We start from the raw sequence: 22,589 nt of genomic DNA, 5'->3' as shown, positions 1-22,589 counted from the left end.
ATTAAACTAGATAGAAAACTCAAGAACTCAAGGGGTGTTCATAAAAGCTCAAATCATCCAAAATTCGAATTAACCATGCTTTTTCTGTAATAAATTCAGCTCATTGTTTATACACGAAAATAGAGAATATTTGACATGAATTTCATACAAACCAGATAAGGAGTAATCGTTCCGTCTACTCTCACTGTCCCGTATGAGAAAAGCACCGTGTTCATTTTCGGGAAGTAACAGTTTCTTCTCTGCTTCGATTCTTTTGATTCTTCCGAAATACCATCTACAAAAAAAAAAGCACACCAATTAATTTTATATTATTTTCCCTTTTGTTAGATATACAACTTATGTACCATACACAGTTGCGTCTTAGTAACAACATGGACCCCTGGGAAAAGCAATGTTCTGGGGGCCCTCCCTACCCTAGCTGGACATACCCGAATACCAATTTGCATACTTACTCTGGAAAATCACAGTACCAAATCTGATTACCATGAGGCTGCCTATGCTAAGCAAGGTTTAGCCCATACATCAAGACAGTCCTGCATACTTACTAACATCTATTTTTTACAAGCAGTTTTGTTTCACATTATGTACTTCACATTTTTTTCCCATTAAAAATTCTCGCCACAGAGAGCAACAGGCCTACAACACACTACAATTATTCAACCATTACACCTCACTTATAGTTGGAAAAATTGATGGCAGATATCAGCACTATAACAAGAATTACACAAAAACAAACTTGGTGTTAAGTTCACAACATGTACACGTGTTCATAGCATGTGTGTACACGTGATCCGGCATGTACCAAATGGCGGATCAAATCCACCAATCGGCCTGGGACGATTTTTATACATTTTTTTCCAACAATATAAATTCACTATAGAGGGGATCTGTCAAAGATCTCAGTATGGGCCACCTGCAGGATGCGTGGACCATGCTCTGGGCTATAGCCCGCATAACCACCCTTGTAAATAGCCCTCTAGTCAGTTGCTAACGACAGGGCTGAAAAAATCGCAAAAGAAATCTAAACACCAAGACCCAAGACAATTTTTTAGGAGCGAAAAAATTTTTATCTGAAGAAAAACGTCCAAAATAATGCTTCTTTTGACTTTTTGAGGCCACAGGAAGAGGGGACTGAAAGGGCTCCAGTTCTATCTGCGGCCTGGAACGATTTTCAACCTTTTTTGTTATTCTCACTACAAATTCATCCGAAGGGCCAGTGAAAAACCCCAGCCTAGGGGCTTTACTGCAGAATATGGGGGCCATGATGTGGCAGATATGTTACTATAATTTTCAAACATTTTGTGCTCCCTCAGAATGCAATTTAGTAACTACACAAAGAAAATTTTTGGCGCCAATACCAATTTCTTAGTAGCCATGACTTCGCGCCTGGAATTTGTCCAGCTCTAGCTAACGGTATACAGATATGTAGTAGTAGAGGGCCGCTAAATGCCCCCAGCCAAGTCTCGAGAGTCCCCAAAGCTGCATTAATCTTAGCTGCATTAGCTTATTTTTCAAGCGGCTTTGAGAGTCCCTGACTAAAATTAAACATAACACATTCGGGTTCTTCTGTTGGAGATACCTGGGGCTGGATTCTCTCCCTGACCCAACTTAACTGCCTGCAAGGTGTGATTGTTTTGTCAGTTCATTATGTCATGGAATTAGAGATTCACAAACGGTAGTTCTCTCCTTCAGTGCTTTTCCTGTTCAAAGATCCAGAGCTGACAATAGCTTTGACCAAGTCGGCGGGAGCCTCGACCAGATTAGAGCAGATTCTTCCTCCATCAACCAGTGCTATAAATAACGGGACAAAGAAATGGACACGTCGGAATAATGAGCCCTGGTACATATAATAATGCGCACGAGTCATTGTTCTTGAGAGAAACCAGTGTGTTGCTGTTGTATCCGGAAGGGACAGGCCATCTTGGATAGAGCATAGAAGAAAGGGCGCACACACAAACACGCGCAGGGAGCACGTCGAAAAACACAAATAATGAAGATGTACAAATAAAAACAAAAAACTCATCCATGCGAGCAACCCACTTCAACGAACCAACGTTAAACAAACAAAAGCAAAATTATAAATCCATTTTCAAAGGACTATATATCGCTCGGAAGATTATCATTGTTTTCTTAATGCGTCCGAAATTAGAACCAGTCTTCATACGTAATCACGGGGAAAACTCGGACAATGAGTCTTTAGCATTAAAATTCACAGTACTACCAGAAAAATCAATCAAGTACACTGGAGAACCTCCCCTAACGGACACCCTTCTGATCCCCGGTCCCGTGGATTAGGGCTTTAATGTATTTCACTCTTCGTTAGCGGACAGTAAAATCAGGCGCACTAATTTTTTTTCCAGACTAATTTACAATTCTTTGGTCATATAAATAGGGCCGTCTTAAGAGTATCATGGGCCCCCGGGCCAATTGATTTTTCGGGGGGCCCTACCAAACAAATTCTCGAAAATTTCAACCAGATCTCATTTTTGTGAGGCCCCTCTTCACTTGAGGCCCCCGGGCCGTGCCCGTGTGGGCCCATGCCTTAAGACGGCACTGCATATTGAGATTTATCATATATACAATAAAGTTTATGTTTAATCCCAAATTCCCAAGCTCGTGTTGGTAAATATGATAATTAATTACTTAATTAACTCAACATGAATACGGTCCAGGATAGTGAATTCCAATGGTAATGTCGGTTTTGTTTCTTGATACGTGTGAAGAAAGCCAACATTAGATGCAAGACTGATAATGTTGTTTTAGGAATGTTTTATCTTGTACACACTTATATGAATTTAATTTTTATTGCGAAATATGTGTAGTGCACATATTATATAAGGGTGGAAAATAATTAATTGGTTTAATGAAGAAAAGAAAGGTTATAAATTAGTCCATATTTATCAACCTTTCCAACTTTATTTGGTAATTATGCATAATTGCCGGTGAAAGTGGTGAATGTAGTGAAATTTAATCAAACTTTCTTTATATATCGAGACGATTGATGATTATGCATATAATATAGGCCTGTATAATCACTGGGGATTATCCCTTTTACACACAACATATACATTTTAACATTAAAATGTACAGTAGCGACCAATCGTGACCGAAACCAAACGTCGTATAAATGTGAAAGTCGTATAAACGAGGTTCCACTGAATATCGTACTTCCCCATTAGCGGACAAAATTTTCGGTCCCCCATGGGTGTCCGTTATCGAGAGGTTCTACCGCAGCGAGATTCTCGTTATAAGCCGTACTCATTATAACGGACAATCGTCATTTTGGAGGGCCCAGGTTTTCTTGAGGCCCCGGACCGTGCCCGGGTGGGCCCATGCGTTAAGACGGCACTGAGAGGGACTCATAACAAAAATTCGTCTCAGGCCTCGCTATATCGCCGACTATATGGTCACTACAGTAGATCCTCTCGATAACGGACACCCACGGGACCGAAAATTTTGTCCGCTAACAGAGAGTGCCCGCTAATAGGGGGTAAGATATACAGCGGAACCTCATTTATGCGACTCAAATTTAAACGACGTTTGGCTTCGAAATAAATGATACATCGGTGGTTACGCATAATTACCATCCAGCTTATATTACTATATAATATAAGCCGATGAGAGATAATCACCAATCATCTCGATAAAGAAAGTTTGATTAAATTTCATTACATTTCACCACTTTTACTGGTGTTTATGCATAATTCCCAAATAAAGTTGGAAAGTTTGACAAATACGTGGACAAAAATTTATAACTTTCTTCTCTTCATTAAACCAATTAATTATTTTCGCTCGTACATGATACGTGCACTTCACACATTTGCAATATAAATCAAATTAAAATAAGTATGAAGAAGATAAAAGCACATTCGCAACAACATTATAAGTCTTGTAGTGTTGGCTTTCTTCACATTTTATCAACAAACAAAACCAACACATTACCATTCGAATTCACCATCCTGGACCATATTGTTATGTTCAGTTAATTAAGTAATTAATTGATGATTCATCATCATTCCAACACGAACATAGGCGAAGATTGACTTGGAATTCTGGGGGGGGGGGGTGCGATGATGTCAATTCATCTATAAATATATGCATTAGATCAGTTGACTTCACCTTTGATGCTGGGCAAGGGCCCCCCCCCCCATCTGCACCCATGAACACGAACTTAATCATAAACCATAATCTTAGTTGAATATGATATACTCTTGCTTTATGACCAAAATTAATAAATTAGAGTTCAGGAGAAAAAAAATTCGTCTGCCTGATTTTACTGTCCGTTTAGCGAGTGTCAGCTAACGAAGAGTAAAATACATTGAAGCCCTATTCCACGAGACCGGGAATCATAATAGTGTCCGTTAGGAGGAAGTGCAACTGCAGTGACAGGCTATAGCCCAGGGCGGCAAGTTCAGAGAGGCGACAAATTTGAGGAATGAATGGCCAAGAGAGAAAATTAGTAGAATTCGAGAGGGCGGGAAATTTGTATGAACCTCAAAATCTTTCTTTGCCCAGACAGCAAGGGACTACCAAGGTTGAGTAAGCAAAAGAGTGACCTAGAGAGTTCGCAAGCACGTGAGTGTGCAAAAGCGTGAGCAAGCGAATGACCAATCAAGTGACCTACAGAGTTTGAGCAAACATGTGAATGACCAAACGTGTGACCTACAGGGAGAGGGAACAGGTCAGTAAGTGACTTAGAGCGTATGTAAGTGACCAAAACATTGTGCAAGCAAGCGAGAGACCGAAACAGTTTGCGAGAATATGAGTGAGCAAAAGAGTGACTTACAGCTAGAGCAAGAATGGGAATAACCAAACGAGTGACCTACAGAGCGAGAGACCAGGTCAGTAAGTGACCTTAGAGCGTGTGCAAGTATTTGAGTGTACAACACAGTGTGCAAGTATTTGAGTGTACAACACAGTGTGCAAGTATTTGAGTGTACAACACAGTGTGCAAGCATGTGCATGGCTAAAACAGTGTGCAATCATGTGCGTGGCTAAAACAGTGTGCGAACATGTGAATGACTAAAAGAGCAACTTTTGAGGCACAGCGTACTTGCAGGAGTTGGGGGGGGGGGTGGGGGTGCAAGCTGATTATAACACAGGGTGGCGAATTCGAGGAATAAAGAGTAGCAAAGAAAATTAGACTGTAACAGGAGAAGGGCGGCGAAATTCGCGTGGCCCACACACACACGCTGAAAAACCATAAATGCGCCTCCGTTCAACTGTATAAAAGGGTCATACATCACAAGTGAACATTCTCGCTCTTTATTGGTGGGCCAAATAAAAAGCCTGATGCGCTTTTTGGCCCGCTATTTAGCATATTAAAAAAAGGATTGAAATAGTAAAAGTCATTAAGAGAAGTTAACAGGGGGGAAAAAATCGTAATAGCAACAAATAAGAAAAGCAACTTCTTCAAACGACGGAATATTAAAATAAGAAAAAACATATTGCATTAATTAAATACTAGAAACACATTGGGAAGAGACGGAGACAAGAATTGAGAGGATTAAAGAAACGCATATACGCGGGGATAAGAATCGAAACATCAATAACAAACACCGCACAATTAATGAGTTTTCATTCCAGAGAGCCCATGGAGAAACGGCGTATCGCATTTTTTCTCCCCATTGGAATGGAATACGGTACATCTCATACGTATGAGATGTATTGTCTCGCGCGGCACATTTCTCAGTAGATAATCTTATCTCCTTGATCGGCCAAGCGCAGATCCCGTTACCGATGGCGATGAAGCATCCAAAAAACACATCAAAAGAAAAAAAAAAAAACCCCATTTTCTTTTATATCATCCTTTTCAACAAAACGGTAAAGATTTTCCAGCAGCAAAATAGAAAAGACAATTACCGAGCGAGACAGAAAGAATTATACTGTCGATGGAAGGAATGTGGAGCACGTGGATTCTCTCCATTTCGGCACCATCAGGAATCCATCACACCATAATCAAGGTGTAAAAAGTTCCTTCGCGAATCATTTTTTCCTTCCCTTAAGCATATTTTTCTAAAGGAATTTTTTTTATATATATGTAAAATTACACTATTTCCAACAATATTGTAGAATCGTTTTCGTTGAGATAATTCATCTAATAATTAAGAATATTATAGTACGATAGCTCAATTTTAATAATTGATTGATCATACTCAGTGGCGTATTTACAGGGAGGGGGCTTAAAGGACATTAGCCCGGGAAATATAGTAGAATGAGAGAAAGGCGGCAAAACCATAAATTCACCTCTGCCTAGTGAGGAATCAGATCAGTGAGTGATCAAACGATTGACCTAGAGTCAGGGCAGTCTTGAGAGCATCATGAACCCCCGGGCAAAGTAATTTTTCTGTGGCCCTAATAGGCAAATTATTGAAAATTTCAACCAGATCTCATTTTTGTGAGGCCCCCCTTTTCTCTTGAGGTGCCCGGGTGGGTCCCATGCCTTAAGGCGGCACTGCCTAGAGTTTGCAAGCATGTGAGAGAACAGAAGAGTGTGCAAGCACGCCAGTGAGCAAAAGAGTGACCTAGAGCATGTGCAAGCATGTGAATGGCTTAAGAGAGGCAAATTTCGTGCACACATGTGAATGGCTTGAGAGAGGCAAATTTCGTGCACACATGTGAATGGCTTAAGAGAGGCAAATTTCGTGCACACATGTGAATGGCTTAAGAGAGGCAAATTTCGTGCACACATGTGAATGACCAAAATAGTGACCTAGAGCATGTGCAAACATGTGAATGATGAGTGACCTAGAAAGTGAAGGATCAAGTCAGAGTGTGGAACCAAAAGAGTGACCTAAAGAATGTGCGAGTATGTCAGTTAGCAAAAGAGCGACCTAAATAATGAGTAAGCATGTGAATGGCCAAAAGAGTATGTGAACATGGAAGTGACCAAAAGAGTGATCTAGAGAGAAAAGGGACAAGGCAGTGAGCGATCGAAAGATCGAGTGACCTAGGGAGTGTGGAAGCATGTGAGTGACCAAAGCAGAGTGCACGCATGCGAATGATCAAATGAGTGACCAAAACAGAGTGCACGCATGTGAATGATCAAATGAGTGACCTAGTATGTTACTGACCAAGAGACAGAGGCGTATTTACAGGAGTGGGGGCCAAGAGGGTCATAGCACCAAGGGAATTTGTGTATCCCACAGGCGGCAAAACCATAAATCCGCCTCTGATCACACCTGTAACTAAATAATATACACATTCCCCTCTCCCCTTCCCAAACACATTGACCTATACTGGAGTCGAACCTCTGGTGAGAACAAAATGAATTATTTCTACACTAATCAATGTACAGTTATTTAATTTTTTTAATAAATTAATAAACAAATAATTATTTGATATAAATTAATGAACTGATAACTAGAGATTACATGCAATCGCATATTTTAGCACTTTTTATATTTAGTGCATAAAAACCACCAAAATTTTAGAATAAATGCGCTTATTTTTAGCATTTCTTTCTATTAATCGCATTGCACTTTCTATTTCTTTAATTTTTTTTTTCAAGAAAATATTTCACTATTAAATATTATTCATTTTAGGGCACATTTTTTTTAGGCATTTTTAAATGCTCATTTTTGTTGTTCTAAATGCGTGTTCATTTTTTTTGCTCATATTTTATTTTTTTTTTTGCATATTTTTCTTTTCTCTCAGGTTAGGCCATACTTCAGTGCTTTTAATATATATTTATTTCATTTTTGTGCATATTTTTCATTTTTAGGGGAACTTCAGCATTTTTAAATGCATATTTTGTATTCATTTCACGTACTGTATATTTTTCAGTGTACGTGTACATGCCCTTTTAGGCACATTAAAGATTTTTTAAGGCGTATTCTTCCATGCATATTTTCGCAATTTTTGTGAACTTTTCCATTTTTCGATACTTGGAAATGCATATTTTCATTTTTGTGTACACTTTATAATATTTAATACTTTTACATATTTAATTTTTAGTGAAATGCTACGGCATGTGATATTAGATGGATTTGTTTTAATTTTTTGCACATATTTTTGATTTCATAGTACTGTATATCCCGGCATTTTTCAGTGAACACTTTAGCGTTTTTTTAAAGCTTATTTCTCTCCCTCTGTCAGCGTTGTTAGTGCATATTTTGCTACTTTTTCAGTGCATATAATGGGTTCTATTGATAAATATATATACATTTTTATGATATTAAATACCTTCAAATTGCTCAAATGTTTGCTATAGCTGAATGCCGGGAAATTCCCGGGATAGAAGCATCTAAATTCCCGTTTTCCCGGGAATGAAAAAAACCCGGAAAAACTTTAAAGGGGGGGAGGGAGAAATGATAAATAAACTAGTGCAGGCAATAGTTTAATTTAACAAGCTGAATAATTAATTTGTTTCAATCAATTTACATGGTAAAGGTATGCAATTCATCGTGCAAAAGAAGTTACGGTTAAGAGGCACTCGCGTTTGATCTCGACAGCCGATCTGCGGAAAAGTGCTTTTTTCGTAAAGGTGTGGTCACTATTTCCGGACACGACGCCAAAGAAACGCAGTAGAAAATTCCACCTGCCACTCGTGCACATAATGAAGATTGAAAAGCAAATAAAATGCCAGCCATTCCTGCTGCCTACTCTTCGTCCTTGTCTAAAGAAAAATAAATGGCGATGGAAGTCACACATTCGCCCCGTTTTAAACATGCGGTTTCCTTTTATTATTAAATATTCATCCATTGGTTCCCTCAAATGCGTATTATATGCTATATTAACCGATTTCTGTTACTTTAAATGCTCTTTGTGAAGGGTGGTAATTCAGAATTTCTCGGGAAAATTTTTTTGTGCTCTCAACCAACACCCACTAGATTCTCTAGTAGATGTTGTCTCAACCCCCCCCCCCCCATGGCTTTTTTCGTCCGTATCCCTTGAGGAACTCAAGGGATACAAGGGATATCCCTCAGGAAGTCCTGAGGAACTTCTAATGAATCGGTACATGCAAGGGCGTAGCCGGGGGGGGGGGGAGGGACTTAGGGGTCTGCCCCCCCCCCCGAAATGTGAGAAAATGACCGAAAAAAGGGAAAAAGATGGCCAAATCCATTGTTCTGTCACTTTGGTCCCCCCCGAACGAAATTTCTGGCTACGCCCCTGGGTACATGTTGGAATGTGCATGGACGTGTTGTGAACCTCACGCGAAATTTGGTTCTGTGTAATGCTTGTTATGTGTAGTGCTGCCATCTCCCATCACTGTTTCTAATTATGAGTGAAGTGTAATGATTGAATAATTGTATCGTTGTGGGCCTGTTGCTCTCTGCGGCGAGGCTTTTCAACGGGAATATCGGCTTGCATTCGTGCCTCGAAGTTGGGAGAATAACCTGCAGATGACACACGTGTTACGGAGGGAGGGGGAACTAGCAAAAGGCAGCAACTGCCCAGGGCGGTAAGTCCGGGAGGGCGGCAAATTTCACTCTGGCGTCAAAACCATGAAGCCGCCTCTGGATGCCCGAAGAGAAAAAAAAATTCCAATATTAAGAGGATTTTAAAAAAAGAAGCAATGCAGGCGACCCTGCAGAACTGTAAGTCGTCTATCGTGTCGTTTTCGGCATTTTTTGAAAGGCTTTGCGAAAAATCTGATCATCACCACCAACACCGTGTAACGAAATGCGATGTCTGCCACTACGTGATGTCATGCGTCGATGTCTTTCCGGCTTGAACCAAGACTAAACGGCAGTAGAATCACTGAACCGCAATCGTCCCCGAGATATAAAATGGCAATTAACTCAATCCTTTATCGTTTCCCCATAAATCACGTTCACTTTACTCGGGTAAAAAGAAAAAAAATGGAACCCGTGGCGAATCTTCTTATATCCGATCCAAAAAAAAAAACCACCTCCAAGCGCTGCAGTTTGGCGCAAAATGAGGTTTTTTGAATGCCTATTTTTGAAAAAAGATTACGAGAAAAAAAAACCGCCATCATCATCATCTGGGACAATCGACATAGAAATCAATGTTAAAAAGTGCCGATTTAACTGCAAAAATAGCAGGAAAAAGAGTTTATATTTTCAATTGCGCCAACAATTTTAAAAAAATTGCACGGAATTCTGAGTTTTTGGAAATCTTGAGTGTACTTAGGCCGGGATTACACCGTAAACGTTTTAGGCCGGTATTACACTATGAAATTTTTCTAACAGTTATTTCATAAAATTTGAAAAATTCTACCAATAAGATTTATTGGTTGCATTTGATCGAATGTAACCTGTGAGCTTTATTGGTTGGATTTTTAAAGTTTTATAAAAGGGATTTTATCAAACTTTTATAGTGTAATACCGGCCTTAGAAAAGTTCTTTTTCAAAGACTTCAGAAATGCAACAAATAGGCGCATCCGTTACACTTGGACGAATGTAAAAAAAAAAAAAAAAAACACCAATAAGCCTATTAAGTTTTGTAAAAGATATTTTATCAAACTTTTATAGTGTAATCCCGGCCTTAAGGGATAACAAACCGTAGAAATAAATAGAAAATGGTAAATCGAACTTCTTTAGAGTTGGGTAAGAGCATATCACAACACGCATTGATTGAATTTCAACTTTTTATTTAGATTTCGATCAAGTGTGAAAATGTACCTCCATATATTAAATTTTATGTACAACTGCATTCATTCATTGATAGGGTGACCATACGTCCCTTATTTCCCGGGACAGTCCCGGTATTTTCTGTTTTTTTGGTCGTCCCGACTTTTTGGCAAAAGTGTCCCGTTTTTTCCCGTATTTTACACGAAGCCTACATGAATATTTACTCTTTATTGAAGTCAAAGATTGACATTATTTTTCAACTCATAAATTATTTTATGATAATTACAACTATAAATAAGAATATTAATCTCCCACATTCGTCTTGGTGAACGTTTTTCTTCGTGGAATTCATTTTAATCCACTTCAATTTGCAGTAATGGTTCATTTCCCACCATTTTGATTTTTCTGCAATTTCAACAACATTTGGCAACTTTGTTTGATTTTGGCGTCATTTTTGGCGATAATTGGCGGTGTCCCGTATTTCCCCGTATTTGGAATCTTAATGTCCCGTATTTCTCTCGAGGAAATATGGTCAGCCTATTCATTGATATAGTAAAGTTTTTTTACTTATTTAACATACAGGGTGAACGAAAAGTCCTGGACACGTTTAAAAAATTAGTAACAGCAAATCAACCAATTGACTTGAAAAAAGGTGCGGTTCGCACTAAAATACTTATCACGGCCTAGAGCAGGGGGGGGGGGGTCTTCAATCTGTCACGAGCACTGCCTATGTTTATCATCAAAACAAACAGCCCCCCCCCCATGGCAAGGGTGCTCAACCTTTAGAAGAGTGCGGGACACTTCATTGGTTTGAAAACGTTTCGCGGATCGCTAAAGTGATCTGGAATTTTGTCGTGGGCCACTTTAGTGATCCGTAGATGTGCTGTGGTAGATCCCTTGAGTGATCAGTGAATGAGCTACGGGACGCTTAGATGATAAATTTGCCGAGGGACGTTTAAGTGATCTAGAATTTTGTCGATAGCCAATTGAGTGATTTGTAGATGTGCTGCAGGTCACTTAAGTGATCTGTGAATGTACTACTGTCTTAAGATGACCTTCCGTAACAATTAACTATAAATTGTGCTGCTTCAATGGTACTTCCGTTTGAATCTCCGTAAATGAAATGAGAGTCTGCTTTCTCATTATTACTAAAGTGCGCCATTATCCCGTACGTTGGCGTCCGAGCCTTTTATTCACTGTGACGCAGATTTTCATACGGTTTCTTTTTCTTCCCCAGGTTACATTTGCATGCAAGGTCCTCCTTTTTTCTCCCGATAAGTTTCAACAGGAATGCCGTTTTAATGTTTGTGGAGCGGCCGTTTCACGTTAGAACAGCGCTTCACAAAGTGAGCAATATCGCCCCCTCGTAGGCGATGGAATGGTCTGGGGGGGTGCGATAGAAGCTACGGATTTAACATAGGGTCCTATGGAGTCACTTGAGTTTGAGGGGCGATGAGAAAAAAAAAAAATTCATGAAGGGAGTGATGGAACAGGAAGTTTGGGAAACTGTGTTGGACCATAGTTTCCCAAACTTTTCATTCCATCGCCCCCTTCTAAAGAATTTTTTCCCTCTCATCGTCTCCCGACTCAAGTAAACCCACAGGATCCTATGCTAAATCCGTAGCTTCTATCGCCCCCCTGGACCATTCCACCGCCTACCAGGGGGCGATATTGCCCACTTTGGGAAACACTGTGTTAGAGACCATGCATCCTTTGATGGCAATTATTCGTATTGGCGTGTACTATCACCTCTCAAAGTTTCTTCCACCTTTTCTGAATCACCCTGTATAGGCAATTCCAAACACAAGATTTGAAAATATATCGTTGTCTATATCCGATTATCGATATCTATCGTTACATCGAGTATCGTGTTGTAGTGAGCATCTCCAACCCAAAAACGACAAACTTCCACGCTACTGGGAATCCAGCGGTCCATATATTGAAAGAATTCGTGAGGATTTTCTTTTTACATTACATCTTGATAGACGTTGCCTGTATCAAAGTCGTGATTCATGTCGTACCCACGCAATCTCTAAACGACTTTCACTCTCTCTCTCTCCCTTTATACAATCATCCCCCCCCCCGTTTTTTAAATACTGTAATAAAACACTTCCGTTACAAAAGAACGGAACTGTGTCGTGATAGAGCCTCACGCGGATGATCTAGTTATTATGTCACATACGACGTCTTGGTCTTATGGAAGAAAATAAATGAAAACGGAGGAAGGCAAAATAAAAAAAACCCCCATGCCATTTTTTACCTTTTTTAAAGAACAATCACCATTGTCATTTCTGTTCCTCTTTTGCGAAGGGGAATTCAAAATAGAATTCGAGTGTAAAAAAGACTCGAAGAAATTATAGAAGTTAATACGCTCTAGAATAGGTTAACGATGGGGGGAAAAAATGAGACATTATACGAGAGAATAGATGGCGCGACGTGCGATTCCCGAAATGAATTGCTGGTGCACGATACAAAATAATCTGCTACCTTTTTTAAATGGATTGAGTTATTCTCCGATTCGTGAACGGAATTAATAGCCACGTACATTCAGAGGTGGATTTATGGTTTTTGCCGCCCGTGGGCTTCATACAAATTTTACCGCCCTTTTCTCTTATTCTAGTCCAAATTCCTTGACCGCCCATTCCTCAAATTTGCCACCAGTTTGATATGTCGGTTTGATCTTCAGTGAGATTATTAGATCTCACTAAAGATCAAACCGATTCTCAAAAAGCTCAACCTAACAACCATAAATGTGCCTACTAAAAACGTAGGTTTCAAACGCCCCTAAAGATGCTAAACTACAAAATAATGAGGCATTTATTACATTCCACGTGGTGATTGCCCTCTTGGCTATATAGGACAGACAAGGAGACCCATAAAAGCAAGATAAATGATCATGCTCGCCGTGTTAAGGAATCGGGAATGTGAAAAATCGACCGTCGCCGCTCACTGTTGGCAAGAGGGACATAGATTTAAAGTTAAGAGAGAGTCCACAGCTTATTTAGATTTCTATGAAAGCACATATATTCAGGCCTTCAAAAATAAATTAGTAAACGGCAATAAATCCACACCACCGATTGCAATGCAATGGCTTAGATTCATTACGAGCGAGAATTCTGAGGAAAATTGAATAGACCAATCGGGTAGCTCCATTTCACAAGCGTCAAATCAAGGCGCAGCGTTAGTCTAACACGCAGGCTCTCAGGTTCATTCTGAGTTCTGACCACGACGTTTGAAGTGAACAGACGTACTTTTTTCCCGCTTAGCAACCAAGAGTTAAGATTTGGTATCCAACCCAAGTGGGAGCCTCGGTCGGCGTGATTAGTGGTTAAATTATTTCCCCCTGAACACGACACCCACTGTGTGTGTGTGTCGAATTGCATTAGGAGTTTTTGTATTTTTCGTATACTTGCCTTATTCGTTGTTGTCTTGTTAATAATGTTAGAGGGAGTGAAAATGATGGTTAGGATATGTAATGGAGTAAATGAGGGCTAAGTAAGTAAGATAAGAAATGAGAATTAATGATAGCTAAGAAAGGAAAGGGAGTAAATCATGGTTAGGTATGGGGAATAAACGATGGCTTAGGGGTAAAAATAGATAAGGATTATAGATGGATAAGGTAAAAAGGGAGTGAATGATGTCTAAAAAGTAAATTCAGTGAATAAATGATGGCTGAGTACATTCAGTGAATAAATGATGGGCGTAAGGCAAGGGAGTAAATGATGTCTTAGGTAAGTAAGGTGAGACAGTAAACGATGTCTAAGAAAGGCGGAGGGGTAAATGATGACTCAGTAAATTAAGGGAGTAAATGATGGCTGGCTAAAGCCACTCGCAAATGACATCTGAGTGAGTCAAGGGAGCCGCAGGTGACTGATGGATAAGTTTCACAAGCGGACACTATTAAATGATTATCTAAGAATGAACTAAGGCAAAAGGGAGTCGGTGTGGGGGGAATAATGACTGAGATAAATGAAGAAGTAAAATGACAATCAGACTAGAGAACTGCTGGTATATGATGGCTACGGTAAGACCGGCAAGAGTAAATTATTGTTATGGAAAGCAAGCCACGCGGAGTCAAAAGTTTCAAGAAATACCCCACGAAGTCGTTGTAAAAAAAATCTGGACGCCATCTCCTAAATAGTGCAGTGTACTGTAATTAGGTAGCTCGAGTACTACCAGGCTTAGTACGTACTTCATTTACTCATTCAGTACTTCACTGAAATTTTTTTAATGTGTACCGGGAAGGTTAAAGACCCCCGCTGTAATGCGCCATCCAGTTAATCGAGGTAATCACGAACGGAATTGTTTCATAGCCATGAAAATAGGCCAAGGCATAGCCCGATACTCCTCCATGACCCTAAACCGAAGCTTAATTCTCGAAACGAATTACCAAAGCATTGCTAACATTTTCCATTAGCTCGGTTCCTTGCACGGACAGTTTTTTTCTTATTATTCGTCGTCTTGAAGCTGAATATCCTCATGTAAACACAAAGGTGTAAAAACACATATGGTATGTAATAATGAAAAAAAGACTTTTCTTTTCCCTCTCTTCTAACCACGAATGCGTGGAATTACTTTCATGGTATGTGTGTGAGAGAGAGTGCGTGTATAATGGAATAAGCTCCTCGCAACGCACAATTATAGTAATATAAATACATATACACATGTAAAGAGGAGTGTCAAACCACGATTTCGGACAACCTGGATATAATGGCGAGACATCACGATATACGTACGACTAATTTTCTCAGCGGGGCCTCCAGAATCGTCTCGAAACGAAAATAGACACGATCAATTAAGACACGGCCAATCATGCAAAACATGGAATCTTATAGGAAAAAAAGACAATTTTCGCTTATTTCTTGATATTTGTTTAACGCAATTCCTTTTTTAGACATTCACTTGAGAAAAAGTTAGTTACTGACAATTTTACGCGTAATTAAAATAACCATGTGACATATATTTCGCGGGATCTTCCCGTTTTCCAAATTTGTCCTGTCCCGTTTTTTTCGGCGAAACTTAAATTCTTAATTTTTAACTAAATTTCGGATGAAAATAATTTGCATAGCTTATAGCTTCCCTCATGATATAGTCATGACTATAAATATAAATAGAGCTAGCGATTCCACTAATTAATATTCATCTCACATACTTATATTGTATTGTTTCAAAGTTTATATACCGTATTTTAACGTGTATAAGGAGCCCCGATATTTTTGGATTAAAAATTAGAATTTGGAAAAAAGTTTTCATCAAGGATATTTTTTTTTTTTGTTCATCATACCTCATCACTCATTTGATACACATCACAATCGGCTATAATATCAACAAGCTCATTATCATCAGAGTCCCTCTCATCTTCAATTGCATCATCCTCAGTACCATCCATATTGTTGCTTAAATGTAAACAACAATGTTTGTTGTACAAACACATATAATTCTAGAATGGATGCGAATTCAGAATTTATGAGAGAAATAATTCCAGATCTGATGGAAATTGATGAAAGAAATGATTCCAGAATTGAGGAGAGAAATAATTCCAGATCTGATGACAATTGAAAGAAATATTTCCAGAATTCATGAAAGAAATGATCTGATGAAAATTGATGAAAGAAATAATTCCAGAACGTATGCAAATTCAGAATTAATGAGAGAAATAATTCCAGAACGTATGCAAATTCAGAATTAATGAGAGAAATAATTCCAGAACGTATGCAAATTCAGAATTAATGAGAGAAATAATTCCAGAACTTATGCAAATTCAGAATTAATGAGAGAAATAATTCCAGAACTTATGCAAATTCAGAATTAATGAGAGAAATAATTCCAGAACTTATGCAAATTCAGAATTAATGAGAGAAATAATTCCAGAATTGATGAGAGAAATAATTCCAGAATTGATGAGAGAAATAATTCCAGAATTGATGAGAGAAATAATTCCAGAATTGATGAGAGAAATAATTCCAGAATTGATGAGAGAAATAATTCCAGAATTGATGAGAGAAATAATTCCAGACTTGATGCAAATTCAGAATTAATGAGAGAAATAATTACACCATTTTAAATTGATGAGAATTCCAAAACCAAATCAGTTGTAACCCAAATGGCTACTAAAAAAATAAAAACATACTGTAATTGTACGTTTTTGATAGATGCGTATTTTTTTCACTTCTATTACCCTAAATTCGCCCCCCCTCCTCAAACCGCTGCGGCCCTGTTCTCGTAATAAACAATGCTATACCCTCTAGATACCGTCAACGGTTATTATCTCAAAATCAAAACCGTAATTGTGACCAAAGCAAACAACAGTTATTGTACGAACCTTGACGGGAGAAATTAACCAGTTACGAACATCAGAAAAAAAAAAAAAATTTATTCATAAAACGAAAATACGGTAAATCAATCAGTTCGAAAACAACACCTTGAATTACGAACCAAGACACGCGAAGTAGACGGATATCTACACGAAACGCACACTTTTGAATGAACCTATTATAATACTCGCCGAAGGTCGGCTTAAGATCAGTATACAGTGTATTAATAAAAATTGAAAGAAGAAAAAAAAAACGGGTGCGCCATTCATGGCGGCCAATTAACATCTAAAGAAAACGTGTCAATTAATTGCTAAAACAGAAAGAAGTCTTACGGTTAATTCCGAAACGGAACCGAACTGATGATAATAAATTCTCAGGGACAGGAAACTGTTTTGTGGAACGATTAAGAAAATCGACCTTGGATAAATCGAGAAAAGAAGTTGATGCAATGTTATCTTATCGTTGATTCTTTTATCCGCGCTCTGATTGCTTGCAGACATACGTCTCTGCTTGGATAAGAATGCTCGGGTAAAAACTTAGCTGCTTTTCGTAGGGAAACGCAGGTGAGTACACGGAATTAAATAAATAAGTAATCAGCTGAGTAAGCGGATGGGGAGAGAGTCTCAGGGGGGGGGGGGATATGAATCAAGTTCAAGTTAGTTTTCTAAATCCGTTATGAGTGTGATGAGAGCGATCGGTTCCGCTTCTTGTTTTTTGCCAGGGCCGACCTTACCTGTCGTGGGGGGCCAGGTGCGGCGGAAATAATTTCGGAAGAAAGTTGGGAAAAAATAGCTCTAAATGCGGGGAAAACCGTTTTGCCCGCATTTAACGCTGTTTTTTCCTCAACTCCGTTTTTCGACTATCTCAGTGAATATTGCACTTAGAAAAATGGAATTTGTTTTTTGGCATCAGGAGAGACAGGACAACATCTTCCCAGCTGGGTTTTGGGGCATACGGGGATTGTGTAAAAAGTTGGTTTTTTTTTTATTTCAATAACTATACAACCCATTGAAACATGAATGACTTATCTGAGTACTACACGTTATTTGGAAACTTTCCCTATTAGAAGTATACCTCTAACATCAACGGTTCGCCAGTAAGATGCCATACCCCTTGTTTGCTATTCACTATGTGTATACATGGGGTACATAGCTAACAGCACGCACCGTAAATTAATGGCGAAATTTTGATCCTAGAATCATTCTTCCAATTAGAAGAAGTATCCAGCTGTGTACACCTCAGATATGTCATTCATGTTGCAAGGGGTTGCATAGTTATTGAAATAAAAAAATCAAATTTTCATACGGATACCGTCTTCAAAAACCCAATTAGAAAGTTGTTGCCCTGTCTCTCCCGAGCCCAAACAAAAAAAAAAAATTCCCCGTTTCTAAGTTCAATATTGGCTGAGGTATTTTTGGATTCAGAACAACGAAAAAAAAGGTTGGAATAAAACAGCATAAATGCGGATAAAACGCGTTTTGTGTGCAAGCATGGGAATGAGCAAAGGGATGACTGGCCTGACAGAGGTGTATTTACATCATTAGCGTACGCAAAGGGGGATTTCGGGGTTGTAACCCCCCCCCCCGCTTTGAGCCAAGATTATAGTATTATTTTGCAGGAAAAAACGTAGGATCCCCCCCCCCCAAGAAAATTCTGCGAACGCCTATGATTTGCAGTATCCAGGAGGGGTGGGGGGGGGATTTGAGAAATGATCAAGAAAATTTGGCTAGAATGGGAGAAGGACGGAAAAATTTGTGCAGCCGCCTCTTGAGGCTACTCGATCTTCCACAAGGAACACACACAAAATTGCGCGTGTACGAAATCACAAACGCGCGCGTTTCAAGAAAAAATATATTGCTGAAAATTCTTCAATTACATTGAAAACTCGCTTTCAGCTTATATTAAGCTCATTCGTCTTTAGAAAGCTGATTTCCTCAAGCTTCATTATATCCTGAGAAGCTCAGTAATTTCATCCAACAGGGGGGAAAAAAAGAAAACGAATCTGAAACCCGTGACCTCACGGAACAGACACAAAAAACAGATGCGAAACCATTTACCGTGAGAAAACAGCATTTAAAATTGCGAAAATCCCACCAGGTAATGGATCCGATCCAGGGATTTCATTCCGAAAACCGACAAGGATACGTATCCGCTACCTTTTAACGGTCCGTTAGAAAATAACTCATTAATTCCATCTTGTTTTTACTTCTAATGACATGTTACGATATCTTTTAATTTATGCGACGCATTATGGATTCAACGAACCACAAAAATGCATTACGACAGCTTATTTAACAATCTAATTCATAACTTTGAGGAACATCCTGTAAGATTATTGTAATAATCATTAAGGAAAACGATTATCATGGATAATCAAGGAATCTTTCCGATGAGTAAGAACATGAACGAAAAATTACAATAATGGGCCCGATTTTGATGGGTTTTGCAGGCAGATGCAATGTGTCTAATATCCTGCGGGGAAAGGGGGGGGGGGGGAGACCAAGATTTGGTGACATCCCCCAAATTTTGTCAACGGCGTCGTGCATAATCGGATCTAAGATATTAGTATATATCACAAAACAGAATTCCCAGCAAAACTTGATAATGGAATGACCATTACACTGATTTAACTTTCCTAGACCAAAACTCAAAAGAAATTTTGACTCTACCTAACCAAAGCTCTGAAATTTTCGTGACTTTCCCTGACCAAAACGAAAAACTTTCCGTGACTTTTCCCGACCAAAAAATTTCTTCGACTCTTTCCGTGGTCAAAACTCACAAATTTATCATTATCTATGCATTGAAGGGGTCATTAATGAATGCAACATCGATGGCATGTTGGGCAAGAAAAACCATCAAAACACGTACTTATGCAAGACTTCATCATTATCACAAAGAGTCAATTGGTCAAATGCGTCATTCTCGAACACTGAAATGTGAATCCTTTCGAAAAAGACCAGATTTATAGTCATCAACAAAATGGCAAACTATTTACTTTCTGGTTGTCATCCTTCACCTCATTCATTACCATACATCGATCAGACGTCGAGTTTTATTGGAAAGACACGTATATTCCGGAATTACGTGCTTGGCAACCAACGGCAATAGTACAACGGGAAAAACGCAAGTGCACCAATTAAATAAGTTACTATCGATTAAGTTGTGTTTAGAAAAATCGTTTTTTTTCCACCAGTTTTTTTAATTCGAATGACTCGATACTGTGTCTGGAACCTTGAAATATATAACATATCTTTTCCTCTCAAGTGAATAAACGGGTTTCATTTCCTCCAACACTAGAAATTTATGAGATCCAGATTCACATTGAAAGAGAATTCGTGGCCACAGGAAACCGACTAAACTGTACACATTTTCTAGTTGATTTTCTATGTTTAGGGGTCATTCAAGTATTAAGTCAGCATCGATGGGGGTGGGGGGGGGAAGAAGGGGTTTCGGGTTTGCCGACTTTTGATGACGGTGGGGAGGAGGGGGGTTGAACGATGCTTACGTCATCAACCACCCTTTATAAAAATATGGAGGAGAGAATATTCTTAATATCATCTTTACTGAATGTGCCAAAAACGAGAAAACCTTTTGCCAGTTTGTGGGCACCTGAACCATCTATTGATAAGTTCTCTATAGAACCACTTTAGGGATCTTTAAATGTTCCGCGGTTCCTTCAAGTGATCTTTGTCCGGGTTGCTTATATAAACAACCCTACATTTCTAGCTACATTGTAGAAATTTAGCGCATCGTGGTTCGCCGAAATGAGTGATGAACCATTACGTCACTCCTGGTGAAAGTTTTACAGGCGACGTTTAACAATAGATACATTTAATTGTGCTGGAATCTAACACCCACCATTGGAGTAACGGACGAGACTCGCGTAACGAAGGTTGTGTTCGATTCCGTCTGAAACCCATCCAAATTTTTTTCTCCATCTTTGCTGCCATTTATTGATTTACTAAAAAATGTTTCCACTTTTGTTTCTGATTTAATCAAATGCGGTTCATATGTATCGAGAAGACAATAATAACGGCTCGCGAAGCGAGCGCCCAGCGATGTAACACCATAGTGTCTCCAGACACAGTCTCGAGACATTTGAATGAGTGACGTTCGAAAAAAATTTTCCTTATTATCTAACAAAAAAGGTGAGTTCGAGAAAAACGAACTTTAGTAAAAGACATTAGCATGTGTAATGCCTGCCAGCAGTTTATATTATTTATTTATTTATTCAATATTGATTGGCCGAGGCCTATACAAGAGGATGCGGAATTTATATATAACGAAAGTGACGATTGATGGAACAAGAGAATTCGGAAATCTACAATATTTGATGGTAGGTTGTTCCAGTCGATTATAGTTCTTGGGAAGAAGCTAAATTTGTGACAATCTTAGGAGGCAAAGATGGGTTGTAATTTTTGGGAATGTCTGAGTCTAACAGAGAAATGTGAAGGTTTGATTAGAATATTGAAAGTGTCTATATTAAAAAACCCATGGAGAATTTTGAAAACAAAAGTTAAACGAGAAATAAGTCGAAAAGAGGAGAACGGTTGGATATTGAGTTGACACTTGAGTTCCGTTATGGAGACAGACAAATTAGAATCTATCCAATTCCACTCGTTTCATTTTTAACTGTTGGTCTTCATCTATGTTGGTTTAGGTGTGGAGATCCCAGGCTTCACAGGCATAGGAGAGAGCAGGGAGAATATATGTCTGGTAGCACAAGTGACGGACATGACGGCGAAGGAAAAAGAGTTTTGGGAGACATTTATTTAAGATATAATCAACGTGAAGGTTCCAGCGGAGATCAGAAGAGATTATAATGCCCAGATATGTATAATGGGAAACCAAAGAGTTGTTTATTGAATAAATGAAATCGAGGGGAATTCGCTTACGGGTAACTTTCATAAAAACAGTTTTTGAGAAATTGAGGGGTAATTCCCAGGTTGAGCACCATTCGGAAATAATGTTAAGGTTGTGTTGGAGAGATTCTAGGTCGGAAAGATTGGACACTGTTTTATAGATGAGACAGTCATCAGCGAAGAGTCTGATACGGCAGTTTATAAAGTTGGGTAGATCATTTATGCAAATTAGAAATAGTAATGGCGAGAGGACCGAGCCCTGGGGTGTGCCAGAATTGACATGAAGGAATGGGGAGTTCTGACCCTTGTACGAGACAAACTGGCTACGGTTAATAAGGAAGGCCTCCACCCATTTCAGCAGTTGAACATTTAGACCAAGGTTTGAGTTTTAGTAGAAGTTTGTTATGGGGCACCCTGTCAAATGCTTTGGAAAAATCTAGGAAAATGATATCGGATTGATGGTTTAGTCAATGGAGTCTGTTAAGTCATGTATAAAAAGTGTTAATTGGGTAGATACAGATAACGATGATCTAAATCCATATTGGTTAGGAAAGAAAAAGTTAATCGAATCGAGGTGGGTACGGATATTCTTGGCAATTGTGTGTTCGAAGAGCTGCAGCAAGAGGTGATTGCGATAGATCTGAAATTGAGAGGTTGGGACAGTGAACAAATTTTATGGATGGGAATATTATGGATGCAATAAATTAATATATTTAACAGAGACGTAGAAAATTTCATAGTATTTAAAAATAAATTCGAAAATGTGTTTTTTGAAAAATTTGCGTGCACCAACCCCCTTAAGTGCTCTGGAGTTAGGCCGCAGGTCACTCAAGTGCAGCAGGCCACTTAAGTGCCTCCCCCCCCCCCCCGAAAGCACA

At 39.0% G+C, this 22,589-nt stretch overlaps 1 protein-coding gene across 2 annotated transcripts in view; it reads right to left on the bottom strand.

The window, feature by feature from the left end:
- Nucleotides 1-22,589, bottom strand: part of LOC149089457 (tyrosine-protein kinase Src42A-like) — a 76,876-nt gene that overhangs the window by 15,293 nt on the left and 38,994 nt on the right. For both annotated transcript variants that reach the window (XM_089238704.1, XM_089238709.1), the window contains exon 2: nucleotides 153-274. In XM_089238704.1, the coding sequence (XP_089094830.1) occupies nucleotides 153-274 (122 nt within the window). The remainder of the gene's footprint in view (nucleotides 1-152; nucleotides 275-22,589) is intronic.

Source organism: Pholcus phalangioides, unplaced genomic scaffold (genome assembly GCF_987345545.1).
Source record: "Pholcus phalangioides strain wild (caught in Gottingen) unplaced genomic scaffold, Ppha-v1.0 ptg000002l_1, whole genome shotgun sequence".
Lineage (NCBI taxonomy): Eukaryota > Metazoa > Arthropoda > Arachnida > Araneae > Pholcidae > Pholcus > Pholcus phalangioides.
This window is presented reverse-complemented; position numbering and strand designations above follow the sequence as displayed.